The sequence below is a fragment of the Anomalospiza imberbis genome, chromosome 14 (genome assembly GCF_031753505.1).
Source record: "Anomalospiza imberbis isolate Cuckoo-Finch-1a 21T00152 chromosome 14, ASM3175350v1, whole genome shotgun sequence".
In the NCBI taxonomy this organism is placed as follows: domain Eukaryota; kingdom Metazoa; phylum Chordata; class Aves; order Passeriformes; family Viduidae; genus Anomalospiza; species Anomalospiza imberbis.
This window is the reverse complement of record NC_089694.1, coordinates 9,133,062-9,160,679: the sequence shown is the minus strand read 5'-3', so window position 1 is coordinate 9,160,679 and position 27,618 is coordinate 9,133,062. Positions and strand designations below refer to the sequence as shown.

Below are 27,618 nucleotides of genomic sequence, written 5' to 3'. Positions count from 1 at the left end.
CTTGGGTGGCATCTGGGAAAAACAAGGAGCTGCTCTTGGGGAATGAAGGCATTAATGGTGCAAAGCAAATCTCTCATTTAGGACCACCATGGTCACGCCTGCATTAGGGACTGGACACACTGGTGAGCTCTGATCATGATAAAACCAGGGTGACAACCTTGGGGACTTCATTCGGGAGTCCAGGGGCCAGGAAAGTTACTTTGGAGAAGGACTGAGCTTCCTCAGCCTCATTTGGTGCTTGTGCTGCCTTCAAATGAAGGGAAGCCCAAGCGGCACCAGCTACACCCTCGCAGCTGCAGCTGTGCTCGTGATAGGCCGGGAGCTGAGGCTGCACCGCCGGGACGAGCGGGGCCGGGAAGGAGCGGTGGTGCCGCAAGGAGGGAACGGGGCACAGCCGCACTCAGCCGGGTGCCCGGGCGGGCACGAACCGTCCGGCGGAGCTGGGACAGGGCAAGTGCGCGAACCGCACGGACATTCCGCTTGAAACAGCAACTCATCTGCTGAGGCTGGGGGACCTGAACGGACCCAAACGCGAACCCCAGCCCAGCCTCGGGGCTGCACGGCTCGGCCCCGGCCCGGCCCGTGCTACCGTAGGGGACGCAGGGCACCGGGCCGGGTCCCCCTGGGCCTCCCGGAGGAGGCGGCGGGGAACCCCTCCCCGCGCTGGGAGCGGGCAGGGGCCGGGGTGCCGCGGGGCAGGGAACGCGCTGGGTCGGGCTCGGGAACTCCGGCCGGAGCTCCGCGCTCGCCGGGCCCCTCTAGCCGCCGGCCCGAGCCTCCGCCCGCCCCGCCCGCAGCCCGGGCTGCACCATCGCGGGCTGCTGCGGGGAGGAACGGCGGCCCCGCTCCTCACAGCACGCGGCGGCGGCGGCAGCGGCGGGCCCGGTGGGGCCGAGCAGGGCAGGGCGGCAGCGGGGCGGGGCGGGGAGCGCGGGCAGGGCGGGCTCGGGGCGCGGCGGGGCCCCCCCGCGCGGGGCCGCGGTGGGCGCGCCCGGAGCCGCCCGCAGGCCGGGGCGGAACGTGCGGCGGGCGGGCAGCGATGGCGGCGGCCGAGGTGGCGCGGCAGGTGCGGGTGGGCGCGGGGCCGCGGCACCGCGGGGGCTGGGCGGCACCGCGGCGGGGGGCCGGGACCGGGCAGCGCCGGGGCGGCGGGCGGGAGAGCCGGGCCTGGCTGCGGCGGCGGGGCCGGATCAGGGGGCGCCGGGCGGGCTGCGAGGACACCGGCCTGGGGCCTCCCGCGGGTTGCGAGACTCGGTTCGGAGCGGCGGCGGCTCCCGGAGGGTCGGGCTTTGGGGGCCGACCCGAGGCGAGCCGAGGTTACCTGGGGTAGAGGACGCTGGGGTCCCCCCCGCTGCAGCCCGGCCCGGCCCGGCGACCTTGGGCTGCCCGCACCGCGGCGGGCCGGGGGTCCTGCCCCGCCGGTGCCCCCGGGCCCCGGCCCGGCCCCGGCCGGACCTGCCGCGCTGCGCGGGGCTGGCCGGGCTGCAGCGCTGGGGAGGCCTGGCCGTGCATCCCTTACCCAGGTCTGGGGGCCCCTCGGCCGGCCAGGGCACGGCAGTGGCATCCCTGTCTCTCCGGGGATGCTGCTCTCCTCCCAGAGGAGATCAGCCCGTGTTCGGTGGTAAGTGGTGCGGGAAAGGACCGTCTCCAGCCTGGCACCGTGTGCCGCGGAGGAGCGGTGGGAGCCAAACACCAGCACCGTGTCCTCGCTGCGCGACGTCCCCCAGGGTCCCCGGTAGTGCCGGCGGCCACTGCCGGGCTCGCCCGCCTGCCTAGCGCGGCACAAGATCCCTGTGTGCCTGCGGAGAATTATCCAGAAGAGGAGCAGAGGGAGTTGAGCCACCTCTGCGTTTGTCAGAGAAATGCTGAGGAGGCATCTGTAACGCGTTTGCATGTGGAAAGGTTTTGTCTGTGGTTTGATGGGCTTCCAACTTTCATGTCCATGTGTTAATACAGAAGTAACACTTGAGGTGAATGCTTTCCAGTTTCCTCTTCAAAGCAGTATGTTTTAGCATGGACCCAATCTTGCTGAACGAGTAGATGTTGCCATTCCTTGCCAGTTTGTGATGTTATTTCCTCCTGGACATACCCATTGCCTTGTATGTGACTGCCAAAATATGTGAAGTGACTCAGTTGCTCCTCTGTCTTTTAAAGAAATTGAGTGTTATGCTTTCCTAAGATAATGTACAGGAGTTTGAGACATCTGCTTGTGGCCTGGAATGAATTTATGATACCGCACAGCCTCGCTTTGGAGACAAAAAGGAAAGCTGGCTGTGAAACAGACTTGAAATTAGTGTGCTGCAAATTGAAAATGTCCTTTTCCAAGCAGGTAACTTGTCAGCCAATGTGTTGGGCATCTGGTCATGTCTGGTTCATGGAGCAGTCAGCTGTAATGTCCTGGTGGTGCAGAGGGCTCTGTGTGTGCCAACAAGGTTAAAGGTGTGAGAGCTGGGGCTGGGTTTGGGGAGGAGCTGGGGTTACAACCTGCCATTGTCCCAGAGAACCCTTGATCAAGCCCACACTAACTGCAGGGATAGTCGGTGAAACCCCCTTATCCCCAGGTGGGCAGGGTGGCCTTGTCACCACCAAGCTGAGCCTCTTCTCCTGTCCTCTGCCAGCGGGGAGGATGGGTGCAGGGGACCGTCTTGCCAGGCACTGTCCAACTCTCCGTATCCAGCAGAGGTCAGAAACAATATTGCGACTGCTGATAGTGATATGTATCTTCTGACTGCCGACTTCTCCTGGGAATGTATCCGAACTGCTTGGCATTTCTGCAGCCTTTTGTCAGGGGCATGAAGAAGTGTAATCTTAAGAGCTGTCAGAATTTGAGATTTCGGAAGCACTTGACTGTTTGTGAGTGTTGAATGGCCGAGTGATGCGGTGCGTCTGGAGAGGGTGGTTGATGGTCAGGACCTTCGGTGAGACATTTCTTACTTTTTATGGGGCCTGATTCAAAATTATTTCCCTCCCACTTTTCTGGTGTTTTTCTTTTACATTCCATTCTTGATGATCTTTTATCAGCTGAGCAAGGAAAAATAATACAAAGTCTTTATCTAGACTTTACATTCCTGATTTACATTTATCTTGTGGAGGATGTTTATACTGTCTGCTGGATAATTCTTTCATTACATAGGAGAATTGCATACTTGTACAAGTGAGAAATAATTGGTACAAGTGTTGCTCTGATTTGCTGTTTAATCAGAAGCAAATGTAGTCTGGGGAAGTGAGTGCCATAACTCCAAGGTCATGAGAAGGGATCTGATGTTGTTCTGGCTTAAAGACGATGTGGAAAACTGTGGTGTGGAAACCTGAGTTCAGGTTCTGCCTTGCTTTGCCATTTGACTTCTCGTGCAAGAGTTGTCTCAGGTTTGGGGGTTGAGCCCCCAGGTTTCAGCATTAAGGGCAGCAGAGGGGCAGGAGGTGGCTGCTGTGAGCTCTGGCAGCAGTGGTGGAGCTCTGTGAGTGTTGCTTTATTTGGTTTCATTGCAGGATGGTGCTGCTGTGTTTGTTGTGGCAGTTTGGAAATCTTTCTAAGGGAGTCTCCAAGGCCTCAGAGTTTGAAGTGGGAAGAGGTGAGAAGTTGTGTCAGAAGTACGAAGTGTCAGTTGTGAGGTCCTGAACAGAAACACTCAACTAGATGAAGTATTGTCTGCAGCCTCTGAGAGCAGTTCTGTGCTCTGTGGGCCTCATTTGGACACTGGGTCCCTTGGGTTCAGAGCTGTAACATTCTTTATTTTCTTTGCTCTGCTCTGTCTGAATATCACCAAGTGGAGGCTTTGCCTTTGCCATGGAATCCTTTCTCATCCTGGCCACAGGCACAGTCCCGAATATGCGGCGTTGACATTTGCGATGAGCAGCACCATTGCGTGTGCTCTGCTTGGCTCCACAAAGAGGCAGCGGCTTCTCAGGGCTCCGGGGACGTCGGGAGGTGACAGTGCTGTACCTGCTTGTCGTGCTAAGTCAATCAGGGCACAGATGTGCATTCAGCAAGATTTTCCTCTAGTCGTATTTTCATCCCAGGGACCCTGGAGTGATTCAAATACCTGAAGACTAAATCTTGCCCCTTTTATGTAAACTAATAGTTAATGGGTGGTGCTTTCAGGCTTGGGGTCATTCATTATAACATCTTTGTATTTCCCGTATGATTCGGATAGTTTTCTGTAAGAATTAGAGTAGGTGGTGGTGGCTTCTGTGGCATGGAGAAGTCTTTACAAAAGGCTGCATAAATCCTTCTAAGAAAGGAAGAAGTAAAATAGCTTCTCCAAGTGGCTGCTCTTTACTCTCCTTGCTTTCACCCTGCAATAGCCCTGCCTGATAATGCAGCAAGAGAGTGTTGCTCTTTTTTTTCTTTTAATCTTGTTTGTGACAAACGCTCTTTACTTCCTCCCAAGCGACAACAGCCCATTCTGTCTAAGCAGGGGGCACTCTGTGTATGTGGGGGAAAAAAAAGGCATCTGGTATCTTGGTGTGGTGCCAGTGTTCACTGTGGCTTTCCAGAGATTCCATCTTTGTCTTCATTCCAAGAAGATGTAACCTTAAAATAGAGAGTACAAAGGACTCAGCCATCCAGCACTCACTGATGCTCCTGGAAAAAGCCTTCATGCATGCAGTAGTTAAACTTTGCTTACCTTTTTGGTACCTCTTTATATGTTTAAAATTTGATCTGGTTTGGAAGATGAATGATGGAAAACAGCCTTGAACACCTTATAAGCAAAAAGCTTATAAGCTTAACATATTCTCCTCCAGTGTTGAACAAGGGGATCCAAACCTACATTTAATATACACCCCGGATGACTAATCAGTGTGTTCATATGTTGTTTATGGTGGTGCTGTTTATATATAGCAGTGCTCCGGTGCAGAGACACCACTTGGTGCTTGAAGACTGGTGACTTGCACTGTTTCTTGGTGGATCAGACAGAAAGTGTTTCTTTTCTTTCCACTGGTTTGGTAATTGCTGTCAACTTTCTGATAAGTGTCAAAACTAGGCTGATCTTAAAATGTTACTACTTTCTGGTTTTTTTTTGCACTCCATCCAGTCTCTTGATGCCTTGGCCAAGGAGGCTGTAGATTTTTAGGCAGAGTAGCACAATATACCTTATGGCTGTGTACTTAACATGGAGACTTAGCTGCTGTGACTGGAAATCCCATTTTGCAGTAGTTGTTTCCTGGCCTGTACCAGATGTGAAGTGTGGTTTAACTGCGTTGTAAAACCACAGGTGACTAGAAAAAGAACCTACAGGAAGTGACTTGCAGGCTGAATTCTGTGTGATGGTAAATGCCTCCTCTTAGCTGAGAGCGGCTTAACTTCTACCATTTATTTTGTTCCATCTGGATCACACTTATATTTAGGGATGAGGGGATGATTTGTTCTTAATGAGAGCCCACACTCCTGCCCACGCTTCCTGGGGAGAGTAGTGTTCAAGCAGTCTTCCAGTGGTGTGGTTTTGGGGCTGAGTATTAAAAATACACTTGATATTTCTCCTTCCCCAGGAGGTGTCTTGGGTCGTTCTCGCTCACACCTTCGTGGACTCTGTCCCCTCCTCTGTTCTTCACTGGGACCTGGGGCTGTCGCTGCAGATCCAACACTGCCATGAGATTCCCCAGGACTGGGGTTTTGTTTTGGTGAATGCAGTTTAGGAGGGTTTGAGTGTGGTGTCACAAAATCTGTGTGTCTGACACTCTCACTTTCTTCTGCTTTAGCTGGTTCTGCATTACTGGACCTCACAGCTGCATTGTCAGTAGGCAAAACCAGAATCTGCTGGGGAGCCTGAGTGCCTTCCTCATGAGCATGTCATTAGGAGGGAAGGTGCTCAGGAATTAATGAAACGCCATATTTGCTGAACATCTTGTCAAGAAGAGTCAGACTAATACACAAAATATGGCTAAGGGGAAACATATTTACACATCACAGACTGGTAAATATGGTTAATGATCAAAGTGTATTTGGAGTCTCATCTGAAAAAAAACGAATCCAAACCCACAACAGCAAAACAGTAACAAGACAAGAAAACATACTGACAGGCTGCTGTAGTAAATGTACTCCTTGGGGATGTTTTCCCAGCCTAAAATACCAGTGCCATTAGCAGAAGAGGGAAAACCAGTATTCCTGTCCCTATAAACAGGCTTTCCAGATATGTGAAAGCATGATTGTGAAAATAAATTCAAAATCACACCCTATAAACTACTGCCTTTTGGCTGTAGTATTTTTTGCAAACTGATGAAAGGCTAGAGGGGAATTTTCTGATTTTCACACTAAAATGCATTTTTAAGAAAAGCCTTTGCTTCAGAGAGGGAAATACCTTTTTAGGGCTGCAGGAGGACAACTCTCCAGTACACACCAATACAGGGTTGTAGAACTGGCTCTTCGTTTTGCCTGGTGCCATTTCTGAGGCTGAGCCTCTGTGTGTTGTGCTTTACTCTGTGTGTTGTGCTGAGCCTCTGTGTGTGTCAGTTGGGCAGGGCTGGGATCCAGGGTGCCTTGGCACAGACTGGCCAGGTGAAAATTTCTGACCCCCTCCCAAAGCTCGTGGCTGCTCTGGGCACGGAGCACCACGTGCTCTGCTTGGCTGGGCAGACCAGACTGGTGGTGTTGAGCACAGGAGAGAGCAGGGTGCAGGAGCAGCCTCTCGGGAAGTCCTTTGGGTGGCTAGGCAGGAGCAGCCCTTGCCTCCCCAGCAGGAGGTTTGAGTACCTCCACTCCCAAACCCTCTTTGCAGGCTCCTTCAGGCCTGTGGGGTTATGAGCAGCTCACTTCTGGACACTCTCTCTGCTTTGTTTTCCTGTAGGTACAGTTTCCTTTACTGTTTCTAGGTAATTTCTATAATTGCAGCTGTGAATGGGAATTACATGTGAGTTCCAATTCACATAAAGTGAATGGTAATAGGCTTGGAGGAGGAGGTGTCATTAATACACTGCTTTGCACAGAGGATTCTTTTTGTTTTCAGTATTAGGTGAGACTTGAGTTTCTGCATAGTTTTTTGAAGAAACAAGTGTTTTTCACCTCTTCATTTCAGCAGCTGTGTTTGTGTACATGCTTTGCTCATTTTAGTGTTATTCTGCCAGGGCTACCTTCAAACGTTTGACAAAGGAAATGTTCTATTTGTGCCTTCTGGAATTGTTTTAGAGAAGAGTGAAGCATGCTGACCTGATTGATGGATCTGTGCAAATCTCTGCTTGGACTGTGCAGTTGATTCCACTTGGGAGGTCTTAAGGATTTATACAGAAAAGAGTATTTTGCTTGAAAGTGACACAGCTATTTCGTTGTATTTCAGGGTGAAGGCTGTCGTACTGTCCCGCTTTCCGGACACGTCGGATTTGATAGTTTGCCTGACCAGCTGGTTAATAAGTCAGTTAATCATGGGTTTTGTTTCAACATCCTGTGTGTGGGTGAGTATTTCCATTTCGGGAAGTTCTCTTGCTGAAAAGTTTTCAGCTGGATGTAGCTTGTAGCTTACAGCACTAACAAGGTAGCTTTGATTTAAATTTCCCCAACTGTTCTATTTTCAGTCACAAGATTTTCTGGTACTTTGGGAAATCCCCACTGGGGTTCTGCAGTATGGCTTTTTACCAAGCAGTGAAATAAAATGCTTAAAATCACAGGCTGTTATTATGATCTTTCTTTTCCTCATACGTTTGAATTTGACCTTTTTAAAAGAAAATACATGCTCATGCCAGAGTACTTTGTTATAAGGTCTTGTTTGGTTAAGTATTGAATTATTATTATAATTATTATAATTATTTTAACAAAATACGTATCATGCTTCTCTTAAGTCACTAAAAGCTATTTTTTCCTCCTCCCTTCTGTGCATACTTGAATTAAGATAGTGTCTGGCCAAGCCTTAACTCTTCTGACTATTATCCAAGCTGCCATGTGGTGTGGATCGCAGCTGGGGCCTGGCACTGTAGCAGAACTTGGTGTCTGTCCCTGCAGCCCATCTCCCAGGGTTAGGATCCCAAATCATCCCTTCTCTTAGGTAACAGAAGTAGAACCCTATATGGCTCTGGTACCATAGTTTAGGAAGGTTAATGAGGAAATTAAAAATGGAGAATTAATAATGGATGGGTTTGCTGCTGCCGGTGCCCTGCCCTGGGAGCAGGAGGTTGTATGGCCATGGCTGCTCAGACTGAGCCCTGTCTGCAGCTGATCCCAGCAGTGTCTGCTGTGGCAGGGGGGAGAGCAGCAGCTGTGGATACCTCCTGGGGACTCAGTTGATGGTCAGCCCTCCATCCACACAGAGGTTTTCTGTCCCCTCCCATGAGAGATGCAGCTCATGGAATGGACCTGGGGTTTGCCCAGAACAGGGTTAAGTCTGAAACAAGAGTAGTAGAGCAAGGAGAGGAGAGCAGAGCCCTATTAAATGGAGCTGAGGAGACAATTTTCCTTACAACCACATCTTACATTCCTGTGAGATGATAAACTTTGCTGACAAGTGGGGGTCACTGTCAGGCTGAATCTCTAGGTGATTTCCTGAGTACGTGAATGTGATGTGACCTAAGGAAACTCCTGTCTCCACGACTGAAGTCTAAAAGTGTTTCCTTTTCCACTTACTGGGCTGCAGTGTTTTTTTTTTTACAAGTTCTAGGTGTAACAGTGGGTGCCTCCTGTAGTTATAGCTTCACTTTGATGTGTGGAAAGGAGCTGAATGCCTGTGCTTTCTTCTTTGCAGAGCAGAATGGAATGCATTAATCACTTGTTGAAGTGAATAACAAAGACTCACCAAGATCAATGTACGTTAGTTACTAATGTCAGTTTTTTATGAATAGTAATAACACAATAGTGAAATAGAGAAACTTTATATAGAAAAATATAATAAACTTAATTAGAAAAAGATTTGCAAATCTTTGCCCCCACACTTAAACATCCTGGAGAAAGAAAACAAAAATTCTCAGTGTTCATCTGTCATTTATTCTGTTGGATTTCACTTGTACAGCAGAGTTTGGGATGAAAAGTTGAAAGAACAAGAAAGCAAGTGAAGATTAGATGAGGATCCCATAGACAGCCCACTAAGCATGACAGAAAGAGACTTCTTTCCCCCCACTTTTCAGCTGTGTGTGGCATCTGTTGGAGGAAAAATCCAGTGATACTTCTACTCTGTGTCATACTGGATCTGAGCCACCGATTCCTGCAGCTCTTGCCGGAGAAGCCAAAGAAAGCTTCAGAAATGACTCTCAGCAGCATGTCCAGAGTGGAGCAGTTTTTAGCTCTTATGCTGAAAGCTGTCTCCCCTGTGAGACTAGAGCCAAAGCTAGAATGAATGAGAAAACCTCTCATTAGATGTTAGGGGCTGCAGATGATTTCTCTGATCTTTTATTTCTCAGCACAACCATTTTCTTCCTAAACCTTACATGATACATTTTTAGTTGCCTCTTAGTTCAGTGCAAAGCCTGGAGAAGTGTTTAATGGCTGAGACTTTCTGCGCTGACTGTATTTCTCAGTGAGATGGGGAAAAAGAGGTGGAACAGGCTGCTGGTTTTTGATGTAAACTTCCTCAGTTTTTGCCAGGGTAGATTGTAGTTGCATTAAACTATTATCCCAATTTAATCAGGATTTTGCCCCTTCCTCTCTCCCAGGATTTGCAGGGAATTTGTTCTAACTGGCCTATTCAGTGCAATGAGAAAGGCTGTTTTGTGGCAGAAATACTTCTCTCTCCCCCGGGACTGTACCAAGGCTGTTTGAGGGCTGTCACTCCAAAGGAGTGAGTGAGCCTGTGCTGTGCAGGAGCTCTCACCCTGGGGGAGGGAGGGATGTGCACAGGATTCCTGGTGCTCTCCAGCAGGCAGCTCTCTGGGGTGATGAGCTGTACAGCCTGGAAGTTGCCCAGTGGTTGTTCCTGTGGTCCCTGGTGCAACCAGCTGAGGAGAGAGCAGTTTCTCTATTCAAAAAGCCATCTGTCTCCTCAGCCTTCTCCTGCCCTGCACTGCTGGCGCCCTGGGGTGGATGCCAGGAGCTGGGTGCTCCTCTGAGGTGGTGTTTCAGTGTATTTTGTGAGCCCTTGTTGCCCTCCTTGCCCCTGCAGACCAGCCTTTGCCTGGCTGTGGTGAATTGTGTGCTGTCTCTGCATGCCTGTCAGATGAAACAAACTATTTCCCCCTCTCTCTTTGAGAGATGGCCTTATCAGTCTGAGTTGCCTCAGGGCTTGTCTCCACAAACCTGCTACATTGGATTAGCTCCCATTTCTACACATGAAAAGGCTGTGAATGCGTATACATTTTCTTTAAAATTGAATTATTTGATATCTGGAGCCATGGTTGTTAATCTTGTGAAGGGCAGGTGCTGCTCTCTTGTGAAAGGAAGCTCTTGTGAAAGCTGCTCCCTGCCTTTGAACAGGGAAATGCTCCAAGGACTCCTCTGTCCTCCCACAGAGTCGATTGATGATGGTGTGATTGGGGCCTCTTAAATCCTGAGAGTTGTGGGAAAGGGAGGCAGTGAGCAGTTGCTTGTTTCACTTAGCACGTGCTAGGGAAAAGCAAATTAAATTTCCAGGCACAAAAGGAGGAGGTACAGCTTTTGTGGTGTATAATTCAGCTCACTGCTGCAGCTGCTTAGGATGCTAAAATTTCTGTGAAAAGATGCCAGAATGACATTCAGCACGAAGATGACTGTCTTGGTTTGGGAAGTTAGGAGCTTGTCCCAGCTGTAGGTTTGGAAGTGGTGCCACCACTATTCCATCAGTGAGATTAGGTGAAGCTTCCGCAGAGCAGGGCAGGTGCAGTTGGAGCAGGGACCATGTCTCAGGAGAGTGAGAGGCTGTGTGGGGAGCCCAGCACAGCCAGGCTGTTGGGCATTAAGGGTGAATGGTGCTTTCTGAGCACTGATGTAGGGCTGCTGCATGTCCAGAACCTGCAGTGGTGGCTCTGGCCATTTTTTTTTTCAAATGTCCTTGAAAATTGTCAGATTTAACAGCAAAACTCCATCCCATGATGAAAGGTACAACGCTCAAGCTTTTCCATTGCTGTCACATCTTCCTGGTGCAGAACTCTGCCAGTGAAGGTCACTCTCTCTGCCCTGTCCTCCCCAGACAGCTTTGTCAGCCCTGTTTTGGGACAGCAGACCGCTGTCGAGTTGCATAATCCCTAAGCATGGTTTTGGAGATCAAATCACATGTGTCCATAAGCCTGACATCAGGAAATAATCTCCCTGCCAGGGATGCCTGTCACTCAGTTTGTGTACACTGCTGCTTTTTTCAAAGTAATTCTGCCTCTTTTAATCCCTGTTCATAAATTTTGGTTTTTGGGGAAGATTCCAGTGCCATTGGCTGCAACAAGCACAGACCACTTGTCCTTTTTATCAGACCATCTGTTCCATCTGGACTCCTGTTCTTACAAGAAGCAGTTGGCACCATTCACATCTTTCAGCCAGCAAAAAGTTGCCTCTGTGTGAGGCAGAAACTCTCAGAAGATTCAGAAATTCTTCCTTCTGTTGTTTTGGCCTTCAAAATAGCACTGCTCCCTAGCTCTGCTCATATTTAACACAGCAGAATACTTTACTAGTGTCTTTAGTCTTTTACCATTTCATGTTACTCTGTCAGTGTTAACATTCTTTCAGCTGAGACAATCTTTCCTCTCTACTCTGCCTTCCCTGGCAGGTTTTAATTCTGTGTCAAGTCAGTGGGATTACACAGTGCAGGGACAGGGGTATCTGCTGGCTCAATGTAAATTTGGGAGTGCAGACTTCATATGAGATGCCATGTTAGTGCCTGGATGTTTTAACCATGAAGGTGGTTACAACTCCCACCTGTGGAAAAATGTCACAGTTCTGATCTTCCCCTTCCAAAAGGCAAAACTCAGTGTTTGAGTTCAAAGTTGTCTTTGCTGGCCCTGTGTAGCTGGCATGATGTGGAGTGTAAAAACAGGTTCTGCATCTCTTAAACACTTTTCCTAGCCCCCCTGACAGTTAAAGTCCTGCTGGAAAAAAACACTTGAGATGGATTTAAAGTAAGCAATGATTAACAGGTTCAGGATGTGCTTAAACAATAGTCTTGGCCTCATATGAACATCTTTCACCCAAAAGGAGAGAGGCAGAAATGAGAGGTGACTTACAGGGTGCTGTCTGCCCAGAAGCCAGTGTGGTTTACAGATGACCTTTTGTACTCAACTGCAGAGAGCAGCTCCCTGCCCCGTCACTGCTGCTGCTCCCCTGTCACCCTGTCCTGCAGCCTTGGAGCTGCTCCAGGGCCTGCCAGGCTGTGGGGCAGTGCCACAGGAAGAGTGGGACTGTGCAGGACTGTGTGTGGGTGATGCTCCTGCACTGCAAGGCTGAGGGGCTCCCCTATCCTGAAATGTCCCATCAGGGCTCCTGGCATTCACAGGCAAGCAGCCAGCTCACTGCTCTGTCCCACCCATCCCTTGGCAGGGGCTTTGGAAATGCTGCAGCCTTCTCAGGCTGTTTAGATTTTTGTCTGTTTTTACACTGCTGTTTTCCTGGAATCCCTGAGAACAGCCTGGGAGGTCATACTGGCTGTTGGCTGTTAACTCTCAAAATCCCTGTCCAAACCATGGCAATGCTCTGGTCTGATTGTGCACCTGCTCAGTTTTGGAGGCCAGTGGTCCCTAACAAGTCCAGACAATGAGATTCCAAGCCAATGAAGGGCTTTTTGGACCAGCTTATTCTTCCAGTGACAGAGGTGACCTTGTGCTTTGCTGGGTCCCCCTCACTTGCTCTGGCCAGTGCTGTTGGAGGTGCAGCTGATGCATTGAGGTAGCACAAGGAACTGCAGCCACGCCAGCTCCTGGTGCTGACTCCTCCCCTTTGGATTGAAAACTAGATGGGTGCAAAGAGCAACTGCACTGGTGACTGTTCTGGCTGTAGTTGGTGTTGGTTGGTGATGGAGCACAAGCTCTCAGCTGGCTCCCAGGCAGCTCTGCAGCTCAAGGTGTACATTGACTTTGAAATGTTAATGGATCTTGCTGCCTCCAGAAAGACACTGGATATGTCATCCTGGCAATCGGGGACTGCTCAGTTCCCAGAGCAGAGGATTTGGGGCTTGGAGCTAGACAGTCTTCCTTCCAGCCCAAACCATTCTATGGTTTTATGATTCTGTGTTTGCCTTGCTCTGCCATGTACTTCAGTCCTGAGTGAGGAAAATCCCTTCTGAGGCCAAAAGAGGAATTTGCCTGCTTGCAGGGGCGAGGCTTGGAGATTTGGACATTTGGACGGGGGAGGTTGGGGAGGAGTTTCCCCTTCTTGAATTGGGCATTTCATGCAAGTTTGGATCTGCTACAGAGCTCTAAACCTACAAAAATAAGCTCTTTTATTCTGAGCAAAGTGGGAAAATGGTGAAGTTGTTTTGGTTGGGAGCTGAGGGCTGGGGAAGGAGGGGAATGCTCTTGCTGCCAGACACAGTCTCCCTGTGGTCCCACAGCAGGCTGGAGGAGCAGCCTTCACAGAGGGTGGGGTTCAGCTGCTCCTGAAGTTTCTCCAAAAGCCGGCTGGGCAGCTCAGAAATGGCTGTTTCCCCAAAACACAGCAGCCCTCACAAGGCAGCAGACCAGACTGCGTAGGAAGTCAGGTCCTGTGAGCTCTGAGAGCTGGCTCTGTTGTCAGAGCCTGGTAAGGGAGGCTGCCCTGTGGAATGTGTGCACAGAGGGATTTGTTTTATTCTTCCTGGGATGTATCTAAAACAAATTCAAGACTGGTCTCTGGGATTTGTCTCTTCCTTCCAGACAAGGGAATAGTTGCCCGTTGATAAATGAAATCCAAATAGCAGTCAATACTGATAGAATACTAGCAGAATATTGACAATACTAGGAGAACTTTTGGAAGCAGATTTTGCAATATTTTACAGTTTGTGTAGCCCCTAAGGTAGGAAACCAGATATTACAGAAAATAATCCAGTGTAGAAGGCTGATTCTCCAACTCGTTGTGAGAAACCAACTGCACAACTTGCTGTGGGACCCGAACCAGCTCTCAGGGTTTCTGCACGGAAGGAAGTTATTTCTGTGGCTGCTTATTAGAGACATTGATCTGGAGCAGCTTTTCTTGGAAATGGCAGTGAGCCCCATTTCCTCTCCTGTTTTTTAATGAAAACAGCATCTTCTGTAGTGTAGTTGTGGGTTTAAGCAGGATCTAAACGATGCTTTCCCCTTCGCCTTTTCACCTCTTGCTTTTCATCTCTATTTTCTAATGACATTAATGGCCATTAGACTGTGAAATGTAATTTGCCCAGAATACAGACCTCCCATTGTTCATGGCTTTCTGTTTTACCAGATGCTCCCTTGGGAGCATGAGATCTGCTTTCATCTGCTACAATTTCACCCCTGTTAATGTTTGGAAGCTCAGAGGCCAACCCATATTAATATTCAACAGAACGTTTCAACTCTTTTTCTCCAACAGGGGAAACTGGCCTTGGTAAGTCCACCCTCATGGACACCCTTTTCAACACCAAGTTTGAAGGTGACCCAGCATCTCACTCACAGCCTGGGGTCCAGCTGAAGTCCAGTACCTATGACTTACAGGAGAGCAATGTCAACCTCAAGCTGACAATTGTGAGCACAGTGGGCTTTGGGGATCAGATCAACAAAGAGGACAGGTGAGTGTAGGGGACAGAGGCTATATTGTCACATGGCTTTTCATTGTCCCTGTGCCCTAGGGCCTGACTGCACTGCAGTTTTCCTGCTTGCTTCCAGGAGTTGTCCTTGTCACCTCTTTGGGATGGGACATGTACAAGAGAGGACAAAGGCTCTGGAGTCTCAGCACTGCTTCAGCTGTAAAGCAGCTTTTCTCATACTGTCAGAGCAATTTCTGCCCTGCTGGCAGGCTTCTGCCCAAATTCATCTGGTGGGGAGACTGAAATGCTCCAGGGCATCTGGGCTTGTTTTGGTTTGTGCTGACCTCAAGCTGCTGGCCAAACCACTAGTGTGGTGTAGTGTCTGCTTGGCTTAATATCCACCTTTGGCAGGGCTCTTCCATGGGAAGAGCCAAAGGAAGCACACTAAATGAGCAGTGAGATACCCTGGGGGAGTGTCTCTGGCTGCTCACATCCCAGAGTGGGTGTGCAGTTACACCAGACAGTCTCCAAGGTGTATCTCTCCAGAGACACTGCTGATGGGATTTGCTTTTTTGTGGGTCTGTTAGATATTTTTTTAAGTTTGTTTAAGATGCATGGATGCCCTTTATATTATGGCTCTGGCAGGCTCTGTATTTCAGAAGGCCTTGCAAGGGAGTTGCAGGAATTTCCTGCCTCAGAGCACTGGGCAGAGGTGGTACTGAATGAAGCTGTGTCTTCCACTAGCAGCACTCAGGGCTGTGAGAGCAACAAGCCACTCACTCCCTGAGTGCGAGCAAGGGTTACACACTGCTGCAAATGAGTCTCCATTAGCCTTGCTTTAGAAAGTCTCTCACCCTCGCATTTGAAAATATGAGAGTCTGCTTTCCCTGGAGAGGATGGTGCATCTGCTAAATCCCAGTGCTGTGTTTTGACAAACAGGCTGCTAGAGTCTGATGTCGGACCATGTCTCCTTGTCAGCAGTGCAACTTTAAAATTTCTTACAGGTGGGGAGCAAGGGAGGTAGAGAGAATTGGTCTCAGAAAGTGGAAAATGGAAAGTGAAATCTATCAATAGCTTGTTTCTTACAAGCAAGCCAAGGGGCATTGTCCTATTTGTTTAGCTCTCTGACTGTGAGATGTATAGCTTTTTTTTTTTTCCTTTCACCGAAGCTATAAGCCCATTGTTGAGTTCATTGATGCTCAGTTTGAAGCCTACTTGCAAGAAGAACTGAAGATAAAAAGAGTCTTGCACAGCTACCATGACACCCGGATCCACGCTTGCTTGTACTTCATTGCTCCGACCGGCCATTCCCTGAAATCCCTGGACTTGGTAACGATGAAGAAGCTCGACAGCAAGGTTGGCACAAGTAACTCTTACTGGGCAGATTTGCTGTTTGCTTTGTGGAAAGGCTGCTGCTTTTCCAGAGGACTTTCCCACCTTGAATAGCCCTTCTGGTGGAAATGACTGAATTGGCAGATAATTCTATAGATTTATTGAGCACTTACAAGTTTTTGAAGGTTGTATTGCAGACTAAGAGAAACTCCCAGGAGCGAAGTTGATTTCTTCACACCTCTGTTTTTTTTCTAGGTGAACATCATTCCTATCATTGCCAAATCTGATGCCATTTCCAAGAGTGAGCTGACCAAGTTTAAAATTAAAATCACAAGTGAACTGGTCAGTAATGGGGTGCAGATCTACCAGTTCCCAACAGATGATGAATCAGTGGCGGAGATAAATGGGACAATGAATGTAAGTGACTCAGTTCTTCCTCCTCTCCCAGAGCAGTACTGTCAGTGTAGAGGTTGGTGGCCTATATTGGGATGTTTCTTAAATCTGTCTTCCCTTTCATTTTGTTTCTTAAAAACAGAGGATTTCACGAGAATCTCATCCTCGTAGTGGCATCCTCGGCTAAGAGAGCTTTGTGGTAGGCCGCTGCCTCTCTGGTGGGCTTTTCTAGTCAGAAAACAGACTTTTAATACCCTCCTTGTCCTTGTGCATATGCATTGAGGGACGTATAAGAAATCAGTGTTTAAACCCTTTTCAGCTCAAGGGTTTGTCTTTATTCCTGTCCTATACATCACCTGATGGCCTCCCACCAGTAAACTTCCAATGGCAAGGAATTACACAGCTTAACCAGCAAGGTGTCAGATACAGCACACAACTTGGGCCAGACATGCCTGAAGGTGCCTGCAGGTTCCCAATCTGGCTCTGGCCTTACCACCAGTCTGTGGCTCCTTGAGGATGAAACAAACTGTCCCTTGCCTTTCTGGCAGCACATCCTGACCATGATCCCATTTTCCAGAAGGCTTTTTACAGGAAATCTAGTAGGGGAAGTTGATTGCTTTACTGCTGTGGGTGTAGTAAGGTCTAGCTGATGTGCATTTGTGCCACCTCTTGATTTAGTATTAATAGCTGTAGAGTGTTCTGGAGAGGCCAGAAATAAACATGAAGTTTGTCCTGATGTAGGAACTGTCAGTGATGGTTTCCTGGTCAGAGCAGTTCAGTGTTAGCCCTTCTGAGGCTGGAAGTGAACCTCTGCTTGTCTTTCAGCCATTTACTTGTCTCCTGGGAGGGAACTGCTGTCTTGGGTTGCAGACATTCTGGGTTGTGTCAGTCACTGCACAGACAAATCAATTCTTACATCCTCTATAGAATTACCAGGTTTATGGGGACTAAGCAGGCCAGAATTTGACCAAGGCAATTTTGCAGGTCTGAAAAACTTGTATCCAAATTCTGATATTATTAGAAACATAAGACAAAGATTATTCTTACTCTGTGTGTGTCCCATGTGAGAGCAGGGGGCCGAGGAATACAGGGTGAAGAGCCCATCTCTGTGAGTGCTTGCTGGCAGTTTTGCTTTGTTTGCAGTTTGACTGTATGAGCCACACTCTGAAAGCAAAAACATCATATCTGAAATCTTTTGCTTGTACCAGCTGTTATGAACTTGTCCAAGTTTTTGGATAACCTGTGGAATGCACTACCTGCTCCTGGGAGCAATCCTGGGTCACTGATCTTCCATGTAGTTGGCTTCCTGAGGCCCTTTCAGTTGTCCAGAATTTGGTGCACTTTAAAAGCTTTGCCTAACAAATGTCACTTCACAAAACTCAGCAGAAAGGGTTGGTGCAAGGAGCTGGGAACTCAAAGTGCTGAAACTTTGCACTTGACATCCTTGCAGCTTGGCAGAATGCAGTATAGTTCCCAGGAGCAAGGGAGGTAGGGAGAAATCTCACTCACAGAAAAATGCAGCAAAGTACGATGGCAGTGTCTGGGGGGGTTTGTTTGGCTGCCCGAGTTTTGGAAATGGGCAGACTGTAAGGTGAGATCTTCAGAGCCTAGATAAGTGTTGGGAAGGTTTCAGTTCCAATTTTGCTGAGCTTGCACTGGGCAAGTCTCTTTTTGCCTTCTGCAGTGAGATCATCTTTACTAAGTGACCATTTCTGATTTCTGAGTTTTTGAAAAGCAAATCCCTCTTGTTCTTAGTCAGCCTTTGTGTAATATGAAGTACATATCTCAACTTGAAGAGTGTGACCTTGGGTCACACCAGGCACAAGTGGCTGGGGATATGTTCAGCCCTTCCTCACCAGGGCAGAAGCAAGCAGGGAGAAAGGAGCTGTTAACTCTGGGGGTGAAGGATGGACTTCCATCTCATGGTCTGATGGAGCAGGGTGCCTTGTGATCCAGCATGAGCTGAAGGAGTGGTGGGGGGATAAAATCAAGTAGGCTCCAAGACCTCTTACTGCTTCTGTGCTTGTGCAGATGTTCTCCTCAGGCACGGCAAGCCCTGGGACAGCACCGCAGTCCGAGCCGCAGCACTTTGTTCCAGCTGTCACTCTGATGCCAGTCTTGCACTGGCTCATCTCACCTGAGACTCTGTGGCTGGAAGGATCAGCCAGGTAGAGGATATAGAGTGGTAGCACTAACAAGGTTTCCAAAAAAGGACCCACCCTGCTACCCCTTGTCTTGGACTAGTGGCCAGTGACTAGACTCCCTGAGATTAGCGTGTGCATAATGACTGGCTTGCTCAGTGGCTGTGCTCATCCCTGTGTGCTGGCAGGTCAGCCAGCTCTGAGAGGGACTAACGTGGATATCATTAAATGTGTTCCAGGCCCACTTGCCATTTGCAGTGATCGGGAGTACGGAGGAGCTGAAAATAGGAAACAAAATGATGAAAGCTCGTCAGTACCCTTGGGGCACAGTGCAGGGTGAGTTGAGTCCTGGGATTTTCATGGCATGAATGGTGACACTTGTGCAAGGAGGCAGTGGGCTTTCATAAAAGGAGCAAGGGCCTGCTGGACTTGATTATCCATGGGGAATTATCCTTTGTTAAATCCTTGTGTCAGGCCTATAGTGCCAGTTTTCTCTGCTTGGAAGGGCTGTTAAACCTGTTGGAGGAGTAGACAATTGAGGAATGTGGGAAGAGATCTTAGTTTCTGTCCCCATTTTCCTCCTTACCATGTCTTCCTACAGTGGAGAACGAAGCTCACTGTGACTTCGTGAAGCTGCGGGAGATGCTGATCCGCGTGAACATGGAAGACCTTCGTGAGCAGACCCACACACGCCACTATGAGCTCTACAGGCGATGTAAACTGGAAGAGATGGGTTTCAAGGACACCGATCCAGACAGCAAACCCTTCAGGTGAGATCCCTGGAAGAGACAGGAGGGCTTGAGAGAAGCATTGTTGGATGTGCTGTGTGCCTCTGTGTGTGTGTGTCCTCGGGGGAGCATGGAAAAAAGCCAATGCAGCAAGAAAAACTGCCAGGTCAGATAAATCCAGACTTCAGCAAAGGTCTGACTGGGAGAAGGTGAAAATACAGGGAGGATCTGCAGGACTGACTGTGAATATGCAAGTATGGGAATAGAAATGTCTGTGCTGCAGAGAGACAGTGATGCCTATTTTGAACTTACCTAGAAACAGAGGCCAAAGTTAAAAGGGTAAAAGGGGATATATTTAATGAAGGGCCTCCAGGTACATTAAGGGCAGACAAAGCCTCCCCAAGGGGCTACACCCAAAATGGACAACAGTCACGAGTTTTTCAGACAGGTAGAAGTTTGGTCTATTTACATATCAGGCATTAATCCTCCAATTACAGCTTCAGGTAATGAAGTCATAAACTCCCAGTTTGCTCCTCCCCAATTCACTTTTGTTTTTACATTTTGGAGCGAGAGGCTATAGGATCTCAGGCCCAGAGGGATTGTTTTGTCTGACCAAAACGTGAAGACAGTTAACTAACACTTTAAATGGAGTTTAGAATTATGCACTAATGCAGTACAGGATTAAAAAAACATAAAGGCTGAAATCTTAAGACATCAACAGCAGTGTTCCTCTGAACTGGTGTTTGTTGCCAGCTGATCTCTTTGAATTGCCAAAAATAATTGGATAAAGAACACCTTGGGCACACGTGGATGAGTGAGTAGCAAATGTGTGCAAAGCATAGTCATGGTGAGGGCCTGATTTCAGAGGGTTAGTGTCAGCAGTTTGTCCCAAGTCTTATCACTTCCTTTTCAGCTTACAAGAAACTTACGAAGCCAAAAGAAACGAGTTTCTGGGAGAACTGCAGAAAAAGGAAGAGGCAATGAGACAAATGTTTGTCCAGAGGGTCAAGGAAAAAGAAGCTGAGTTGAAGGAGGCTGAAAAAGAGGTAAAGACTGCAGTACTTGTGTCTTCATGGCTGTGAGTGATGGATTCACTCACAAGTAGGTATTTGTTGCCAAAGCACTTTCTGCAGAGTGTGGTTTAAGACTTTCTTACCAAGAAGTCTAAGGTTTAACTTGGATGGGAATGTTAAGGTGTTCAGTCTGTAGGACAAAACTGAATCACAGTGCTTGTTCTGTACAACTTACTGCACCAGGAAAGGGACAGAGTCTTGATTCTGATGGAGAGGTGCAGTGCATAAAAGTCAAGGAGAGAAGCAGCCGTTTAGATTAACTTGATTTACAAAAAATACACAGTGCAACTTTCTTAGCATTGTGAAAAATCCATACATTTACTGACCTTTGAAGAGGAATAAGGCAGAGACCCCTGAAGATGGGTTAGGGTTTTTTTTTGCACTTATGCTCTCCCAATCCTCTGTTCTTAGTCAGCACAATGATGCATTACTACAACACTGCCTGTAAGTTGTTGTGGAAGGAGGCTGTTCCCTGCCCTTTGTCTGGTAGTGCCACATCCTGCTGAGCTCTCTCCTTTCCCTTTAGCTGCATGAAAAGTTTGATCGCCTGAAGAAATTGCATCAGGATGAAAAGAAGAAGCTAGAGGATAAGAAGAAGTCTCTGGATGATGAAGTAAATGCATTTAAACAAAGGAAGACAGCAGCTGAACTGCTTCAGTCACAGGCTCAGCAGGCTGGAGGATCGCAAACTCTTAAAAGGGATAAGGAAAGGAAAAAGTAAGTTGCTAACCCAGAGGTATTTGCTTTTTGGTAATGGTTCTCCTTTACTATTTTTCTGGGTGTTCATATCTCCCTCCAACATAGCCAGTCCTTATCAGGGAAAGGTTTGCAGCCAGATTTAAACCCTAGTAAGGCTGAGCAGTATCTGGAAGCATGTAACATTTGCTCTCATTCTGAGAACAGGGAGCCGTACTAACCTCCCTCTTTGCTTTCTGACAGCATGGGAGAGGATGAACTTGTTTTTGTTCTCCAAGATTCCCTGCTCCTTCCTTGGTCTCTCAGTGCTTGTAAAGAAGTGGAACTATACTAGCTGCCAAGGCTAGCGTGTGGGTAGCAGGGATGTCCCATTACCCTCAGAGAGGAGTGTGTTTTAGCTCAGGTTCTTACTTTTTTAGCTTGAGAAAATTGTGGAAATTATTCAGGGAGACTAACAATCTTGAATCCTGGAAGCTGCAGAATGAAAGACTGCAAAATGAGGGGACAGGTCATAGCATCTTGTTAGCACCCGTACTCTCCTGTCCTAAATCAGCTTTTTGTCCTCCACAGAAACAGTGGGAGATACTGCATGGCTGTAGCAGGGGTTCCCAGTGCCAGGGGCTGGTGTGAGAGGATCCAGCCCCTCGTCAGGGTCTGGGACCTGGGCTGTCTGCAGTGCCTGTGCTAGGCTCCTGAGGCTCCGCTCAAGAGCAGCCAGCTGTACAGCGAAACAGATCTCCCAGCTGTCCCAGCACTGAGCAGTTCCCTTCCTTCTCACTGTGGTACATTTCCCAAAAGGAGCACTGTGTCACCTGTGCAGGTGTGCAGACAAACAGGGGCCTGGTTTTGTACCACTGCCATGATCCCCCCTCTGCACAGCCCTGGGACAATCCTTGCCTGCACTGTGCAGTCTTAGTTCATGAAGATGTGCTCTTAAATTGGAAAGTATGGGCCATGCCCAAAGTGCTGACAGCACTGTTTGTCAGGGAAAAAAACTGTGACTGTTAAGCTTGGGATCAAGTGAGACAGAGGAGGAAAGACCCAGTTACAAGAATGAGATTCTGGTTCAGTCTTGTAGTTTAAAGCTGAAGCTGCTTCAACATGAGCATTCTTTTCTGATAAGCAATTAGTGCTGCACTTTTCTCACTCGCCCATTCCTTTTTCCACTGCCTGATTTGATTTGTTCATTTGAATTACCTTCAGGGGGTTTTGATATCTTTTCATACTGATGAGTCTGAGACTGACTGGGGACAGACTTCTCTCTCCAGCCTGGACTGTGTGAGGAATACCCAACTGAGTTCTTTCATGCTTAGAGCCCTCAGACATCTGCTCACTCAGGACTGCAGATTTCAGCCTTGAGATCAGTCAGGGTCAGGAATGCAGAAAAGAGAGGCAGCAGTCCTATAGTGTCAGCAATTAGTTGCTGTGGCCCTAGTCAAACTCCTGGTCCTTTAAGTGGTTCTCATCTCAGAACATCTCTTTGACACCAAACACGTTGATATGGAAAAGCTTTGGTACTGTCCTTATCATTTAAGGGCAGAGAAAACTCCATGGCAGAGAGAGATAGGTCAGTGCCTCAGTAAGGCTTGGGAAGATAATAGGAAGCCTCTTTAGCCTCCAGGAAAATTGCTGTGCTAGAAATGGCGCTGCTTTCTTTGCTCTGTAACTGCTCTGAGTGTCCTTAATAATGGATTTCAGTACTTAGATCATAATTTTTTCTTAACAATCCATGAATTTTGCAAGCTGGAGCTTAATTGTAGCTTGTTTACTACTGGCTGGCAGTACAATAAACCTTTTTCTTTCACAGGTGACTTGTTTAAACCCAAGCTCTGTAATTTGCACTAATCATGACTCAGTTGATTTTTTTGTTGTTGTTGTTACATCATTATCATCATTATTAGGCCTTACATGTGTGCTGTTTTACAGTTAGCTGCTGTTTGGCTGCATGGTGCATGAGGCACATTGTCCTGGTAAGCGTCATTAACTAATTGAGCCTCGCAGTGGGATCAGTTACCTTTCCTAAAAAAGCAGACCGTGTGCAAGTCCTGAAGCTTACAAGTATTATCTCTGTCTTCCCCTGCTTTCACCCCCACTATATGTGCTCTACCAGTCACTCTCTACATGTGCAGTTGTAGAAAAAGTATGTCATTATCTTTAAAGATTCTGCAAAGTTTAATTCAGAGTCTCGGGATAATAGAAAATTAAGGAGGATTACATCCTCTTCCTTTTGAAGTTTCCCAGCACTTCATTGGCTCTGTTCTCTTTATTCCACCTCTTTTAAAAATAAATTCTATTCTTTAATCACACAGGCCATGTTGATACTATGGCAACAATTGCTATGGAGATGTGGTGCTGATGATACAGCCCAGCTAGCCATGTAAATGTCTCTGTCTTTCCTTTCTCCTCCTTCCCTCCCACTCCTCCAAGCTGTTATGTCAACTTGTGGTTACAGCAAAGGTGAAGGTAGATGCAAGACTAGTTTCTGTCATCCTCATTAGGGTTATTAGTTAAACTACTAATGACAGTGGTCTACTTACAGCTAGGTTGAGTGGGTTGAATTGAGCATTTTTAATTTGCTGATGATTCTGGTGAGAGGAAGAGGAAACCTCCCTCAGGAATGTCTTGCTTCTTGACAGAGCAGCAATACTCATTATCCAAAGCAAGCATGACAGTGCCCCAGGGGCTGAGGTGCACATGCCTCTCAGAGAAGGGACCCTGTTGGAAATAAACTATAAAACACCCTAAAAGCTCATCCTTGAGTCCACCCTTCCCTGTAGACAAAGCTAAGACTTACATTCTCTCCTGAATAGTCCAAACTAAATTATGGTCTGCCCTTAAACTGGGTGAAGCTGATTCCAGGATTCCTTCCCTCTTAACTCCACAAAGGGAAATGGGAAAGCAAGTAAACATTATGCTGCCAGTGAGAGGCATTTGAATGTAATTTAAATGGGACCTTCCACTTAACAGAAGAGCTTCTTAAGGGTCTTGCACTGACTTGAACTGGTGCTTGCAGTTGTCTTGAGCTGTCCAGTTGAATGTCTCTGCTGCCAACTGTAACTGTAGAACAATGGAAAGAACAATTCTCTGCTTATCAGGCTCTGAATGTGGAAAAATAAGCTCAAAGAATAACAGTGTTCATTCTGGTGCTGAGTACGAAGGCACAACTAAAGTGCAGCTAGAGTGAACATTACTGATTTTTGTTGGTTTTGGATTGCTTTTGGCAGTCCTCATAACTGTACACTGTTGTGTGCTGGGCTTTGAATCAAATGAAGTTCTTTGTTCCCACTAGGCAAATGCAGACAGTGCCTTTTTCAATGGGCATTTGTCATTGCTAAATTAAATATGTATATATGGTACTTTTCCAGGATTTAGAAAAACACTCTCCATATTGATCCATAAAGTGTTGCAGGGCTTCACTGTTTTGCAAGGATACAATCAAGCCACAGTTGATGAGTCCTGTAGCTTGCAAAACTGTGAAAGGATTGTTTTAGGAAATAAATGTGGTTCATCCCACTGCTGAGTGTGCGTGTGTGTGTGTCTGCATAAAGCATGTTTTGTAGTCAGATTAAACCTTATTAACACTTAGCAACATTTTCTTTTTTGTGTGTGTGTGCGCATTAGAAAAACTTGTATTTTTATTTTGTTTTTTTTGTCATTAATCCATAAAACCATTAACCTGCCTTTTTCTTTCATTTTCAGTTCGGGTTTCCTGTAGAACCTTTCCCTTGGCCCCAGAGGCGAATGCCCACCCTCGGCTGTGCCATTGTGCCTGTTCGCTCACCTTTCCCACTGCTCCCCTCCCCGCTCACCACTCGGGTCAAACCAGAGCCCTTGGCTGCTGGGGTTGTTCTTGTGAGGGACCCTGCTGGCCAGAGGGGCTCGTGCCAGGCTCCTCCTGCCCCTTGGGCAGCAGCAGGATGCCCACTGCTCCTGGGCGAGGGTCCCCTGTCCCATTGCTCAGCTTTTCCCTGCTCCGTGCTGTCAGAGCTGCTTGGGGGGTGCATTTAGCTCCTGCTGTGGGTGCAGCCATGGGGTGGGATGTGCTCTCTCCAGAGACTGGCTGCCCTGTCCCCAGGTTAATTTGCTGTTCCTAAGCCCTCATTACCCCCTGTGTGACTCAAATAGCTTTCAAGGACTTTTTGCAAAACTTGACATCCTCACAGACATGGGCCTGAGTCCAAACCTCTAGTTCCCAGGCTTGAGGAAATCTCAAATTTGGATCCATGGTTTGCAACTAAGTGTTCTCTGAATGCTGCAGGGGTCATGAAGGATCTCTTGCCTGGTCTCCCTCTCAGTGTGCTGACCTGGATGCACATCCTGGATCCAATCTCAGGGAAAGCTGGTCACCTTGCTGTACATATCAGTGTTTCTGAAGAAAGACGATGCTGTTTCATTGACTTTCTTCTCAGTGATTCCAACAATTTCTGGTTTTAATGCAAAAAAATACTACCTTTATTTTTTTCTATTTGACATCTCTTTAGAACTGTACAGATGTTGACAAGTTTCTTCTCATATTTTCTATTCAGCAAAAGCCTTGTTTTTATTGCAAGATTTGCACTAAAAAGGAGGGTGTTCTGCTCACTGGGCCAGGAGCTCACTCTGGCCAAGTGCAACAGTGGTTTGCCTGCAAGTGTCTTCTCTCTGTATTTCTGGCTGACTTTTGTTTTTAAATAAAGAGTTCATCGGACAGTGAATTCTGGTTAACATTTACTTCTTTTGTTTTTTGTTTTCTTTGCCCTTCTTTTACAGTAACCCATGGCTCTGTACTGAGTAATTACCCCTGAATACAATGGCCTGGAATGGACCTTCATTTACTTGTTAAATCGGAGGGTCTAATAAAACATGACAGCATTTCAGCTGTGACCTTTCCAGGGTGTTATCCTTGCTCTCTCCTATATCCTCGTTGTGATTCTGTCTTTACTATGTACTGGTGGTTATTGCTTTTATTAAACAATGTAAAATTAGTCATAACAAGGTTCTGGATGCTACAACTTTAAATCCTACCATTTTTTTCCCCCTACAATTAATGGATTCCCCTTTTTCCTGGTCTTGTTCCACCCAGCTAAATAAGGGATATGGAAATAAGTTCTGTGAGTTATTTTTGCTGGCAAAATAACAACGCAGTTTAAATATATTTATTGATAACATTAAAATGACAACACCATCTTAGTTTAATTATCACATAGTTCAGAGATAAAACACTCTTTTCTCATTCTTTTTGTTGTCATTTTCATGACATCATCTGTCTTTTTTCATTTGCTTTTTTTTTTCTTTTGCTAATTCATGCTATCTGAAGGCTAGCGTGTAAATCCTCGTTTCCATTTCAGATGTGCTTGTTGTGGCCCCAGTCCTGATCCTTCAGTGCCCTGTGGGTGGGCTCAGGGCTCTGTGTGTGGTGAATCCACACGTCCTGCCCCTGCTGAAAGATCAGATGTGTGCTGCCAGCCAGCCGCCACAAACCCCCCCAGATGCCGGGCTTTTAGAAGATAAGCACACTCAGGCCTAGCCCTGATGGTGATGCTGTTCAGTGCCAGCTGCTGCTGAGCTTTTACCTGCTGAGTTTCACCCGAGCAGTGCTCTGCGTGGTGCCAAGGCTCAGGAGCAGTTTCAGCACAGGGTCAGCCTGGCTCCTGCTCACAGCAGCAGCCCCGGGTCAAACCATGGCTCCTCCGTTCCCAGCAGTCAGGGCAGCCCGAACTCTTGATTGCGATGCATTTTCTCAGGTATTCTGTTTCACCATAAATACAATTTCATTTCCCATAGAGCTCTTTGATTGCTTTGTGGTTTGTTTGGGATTTTTTTAGCAAGTTGAAATAATTTGAATATTTTCTTCCTCCTCTACTTTTGAATGTCTCTCTGCTCTCAAAACCAGTCAATATTAATCTGTCAGTGATTTCTAGATTATCTGCTAAAAGGACAATTGAATGTGACATTTTTTACCGTACTGCAGGTCACTGTTTGTTCTTCCTGACCATTTGCCTTATTAGAATGTTATTTAAAGCTATGTGAAATCTTTTTAAAGACTATAAAGAAAGAAAAGTTTTTACTTGTGTGATTTCCCTGAAGTACTTGAGATACTACAAGGAGGTTCCATCTCCCCTCTGTCAGCTGTTTTCATGTTGCATCTCTTTTTCTTGCTTTTTGAATGTCTTTCTCTTTTTTGCTAATCTTCTGTTTTTTTCTCTTTTTTCCCCTTTTCTCTCTCTGTAGCTTTTTTTAATCTGTCTTCGCCAGCTGCACTGTGTCTGAGGGAGAAGACTGCCACTTCTAGAAGAGTTTAAGGGTCTTATGTCTGGGGAGGGGGGAACAAATCTTCAGTGTTAGTGTCTTGGAAAGAAGCTCTTTTACTGACTTGCATGATACTTAAAATTGAAGTGTCTTGTAATTTGTGTGACAAGACAGGGCGATGCGGGGGGAACTGGAATTTTGAAGAGCGACAGAAAAGTGTGATGATGGGACTAATGATGTAGCGAATACATTTTCAAACGTTGTTATGGGCATATGTTTTTTCTAATGTTGTCTTTAATAATATAAATGTCATGGGCTTCCCTGAGATGTGAAGCCTAAGGAATATTTTCAATATGCTGGTGGTTTGATTTGTTTTGGAAACAGTGCGTTCGGAGTCAAAGGAAATACAAACATGGTGCAACTTGCTCTGTTGGCAGCCACGAAATATTTAATTTTATCAAAGAAATAAAGTAAGAACTGTGTGTTCTCACTGGCGTCCTCCTGTGTCTCACCATCCTGTTAGAAGAGCCCCATTGGCCGG

At 47.2% G+C, this 27,618-nt stretch overlaps 1 protein-coding gene across 8 annotated transcripts; it reads left to right on the top strand.

Annotated features, from left to right (window-relative positions):
• The first annotated feature begins 919 nt into the window (after nt 1-919).
• SEPTIN6 (septin 6) lies at nt 920-27,565 on the top strand. Of its 8 annotated transcripts, none has more exons than XM_068204819.1 (11): nt 921-1,066; nt 7,272-7,386; nt 14,333-14,528; nt 15,656-15,842; nt 16,074-16,235; nt 18,592-18,688; nt 18,954-19,122; nt 19,994-20,126; nt 20,680-20,870; nt 22,776-22,819; nt 27,060-27,565. In XM_068204819.1, exons 1-10 carry the CDS (start codon nt 1,040-1,042, stop codon nt 22,777-22,779), a joined length of 1,281 nt encoding a protein of 426 aa, XP_068060920.1. In that variant the 5' UTR covers nt 921-1,039; the 3' UTR covers nt 22,780-22,819; nt 27,060-27,565. The 8 variants fall into 8 exon arrangements, with proteins under 8 accessions (XP_068060913.1, XP_068060920.1, XP_068060918.1 ...); XM_068204817.1 differs by lacking the exon at nt 27,060-27,565 and adding an exon at nt 25,599-25,813; XM_068204818.1 differs by lacking the exon at nt 27,060-27,565 and adding an exon at nt 25,108-25,543.
• The last annotated feature ends 53 nt before the right edge of the window (nt 27,566-27,618 follow it).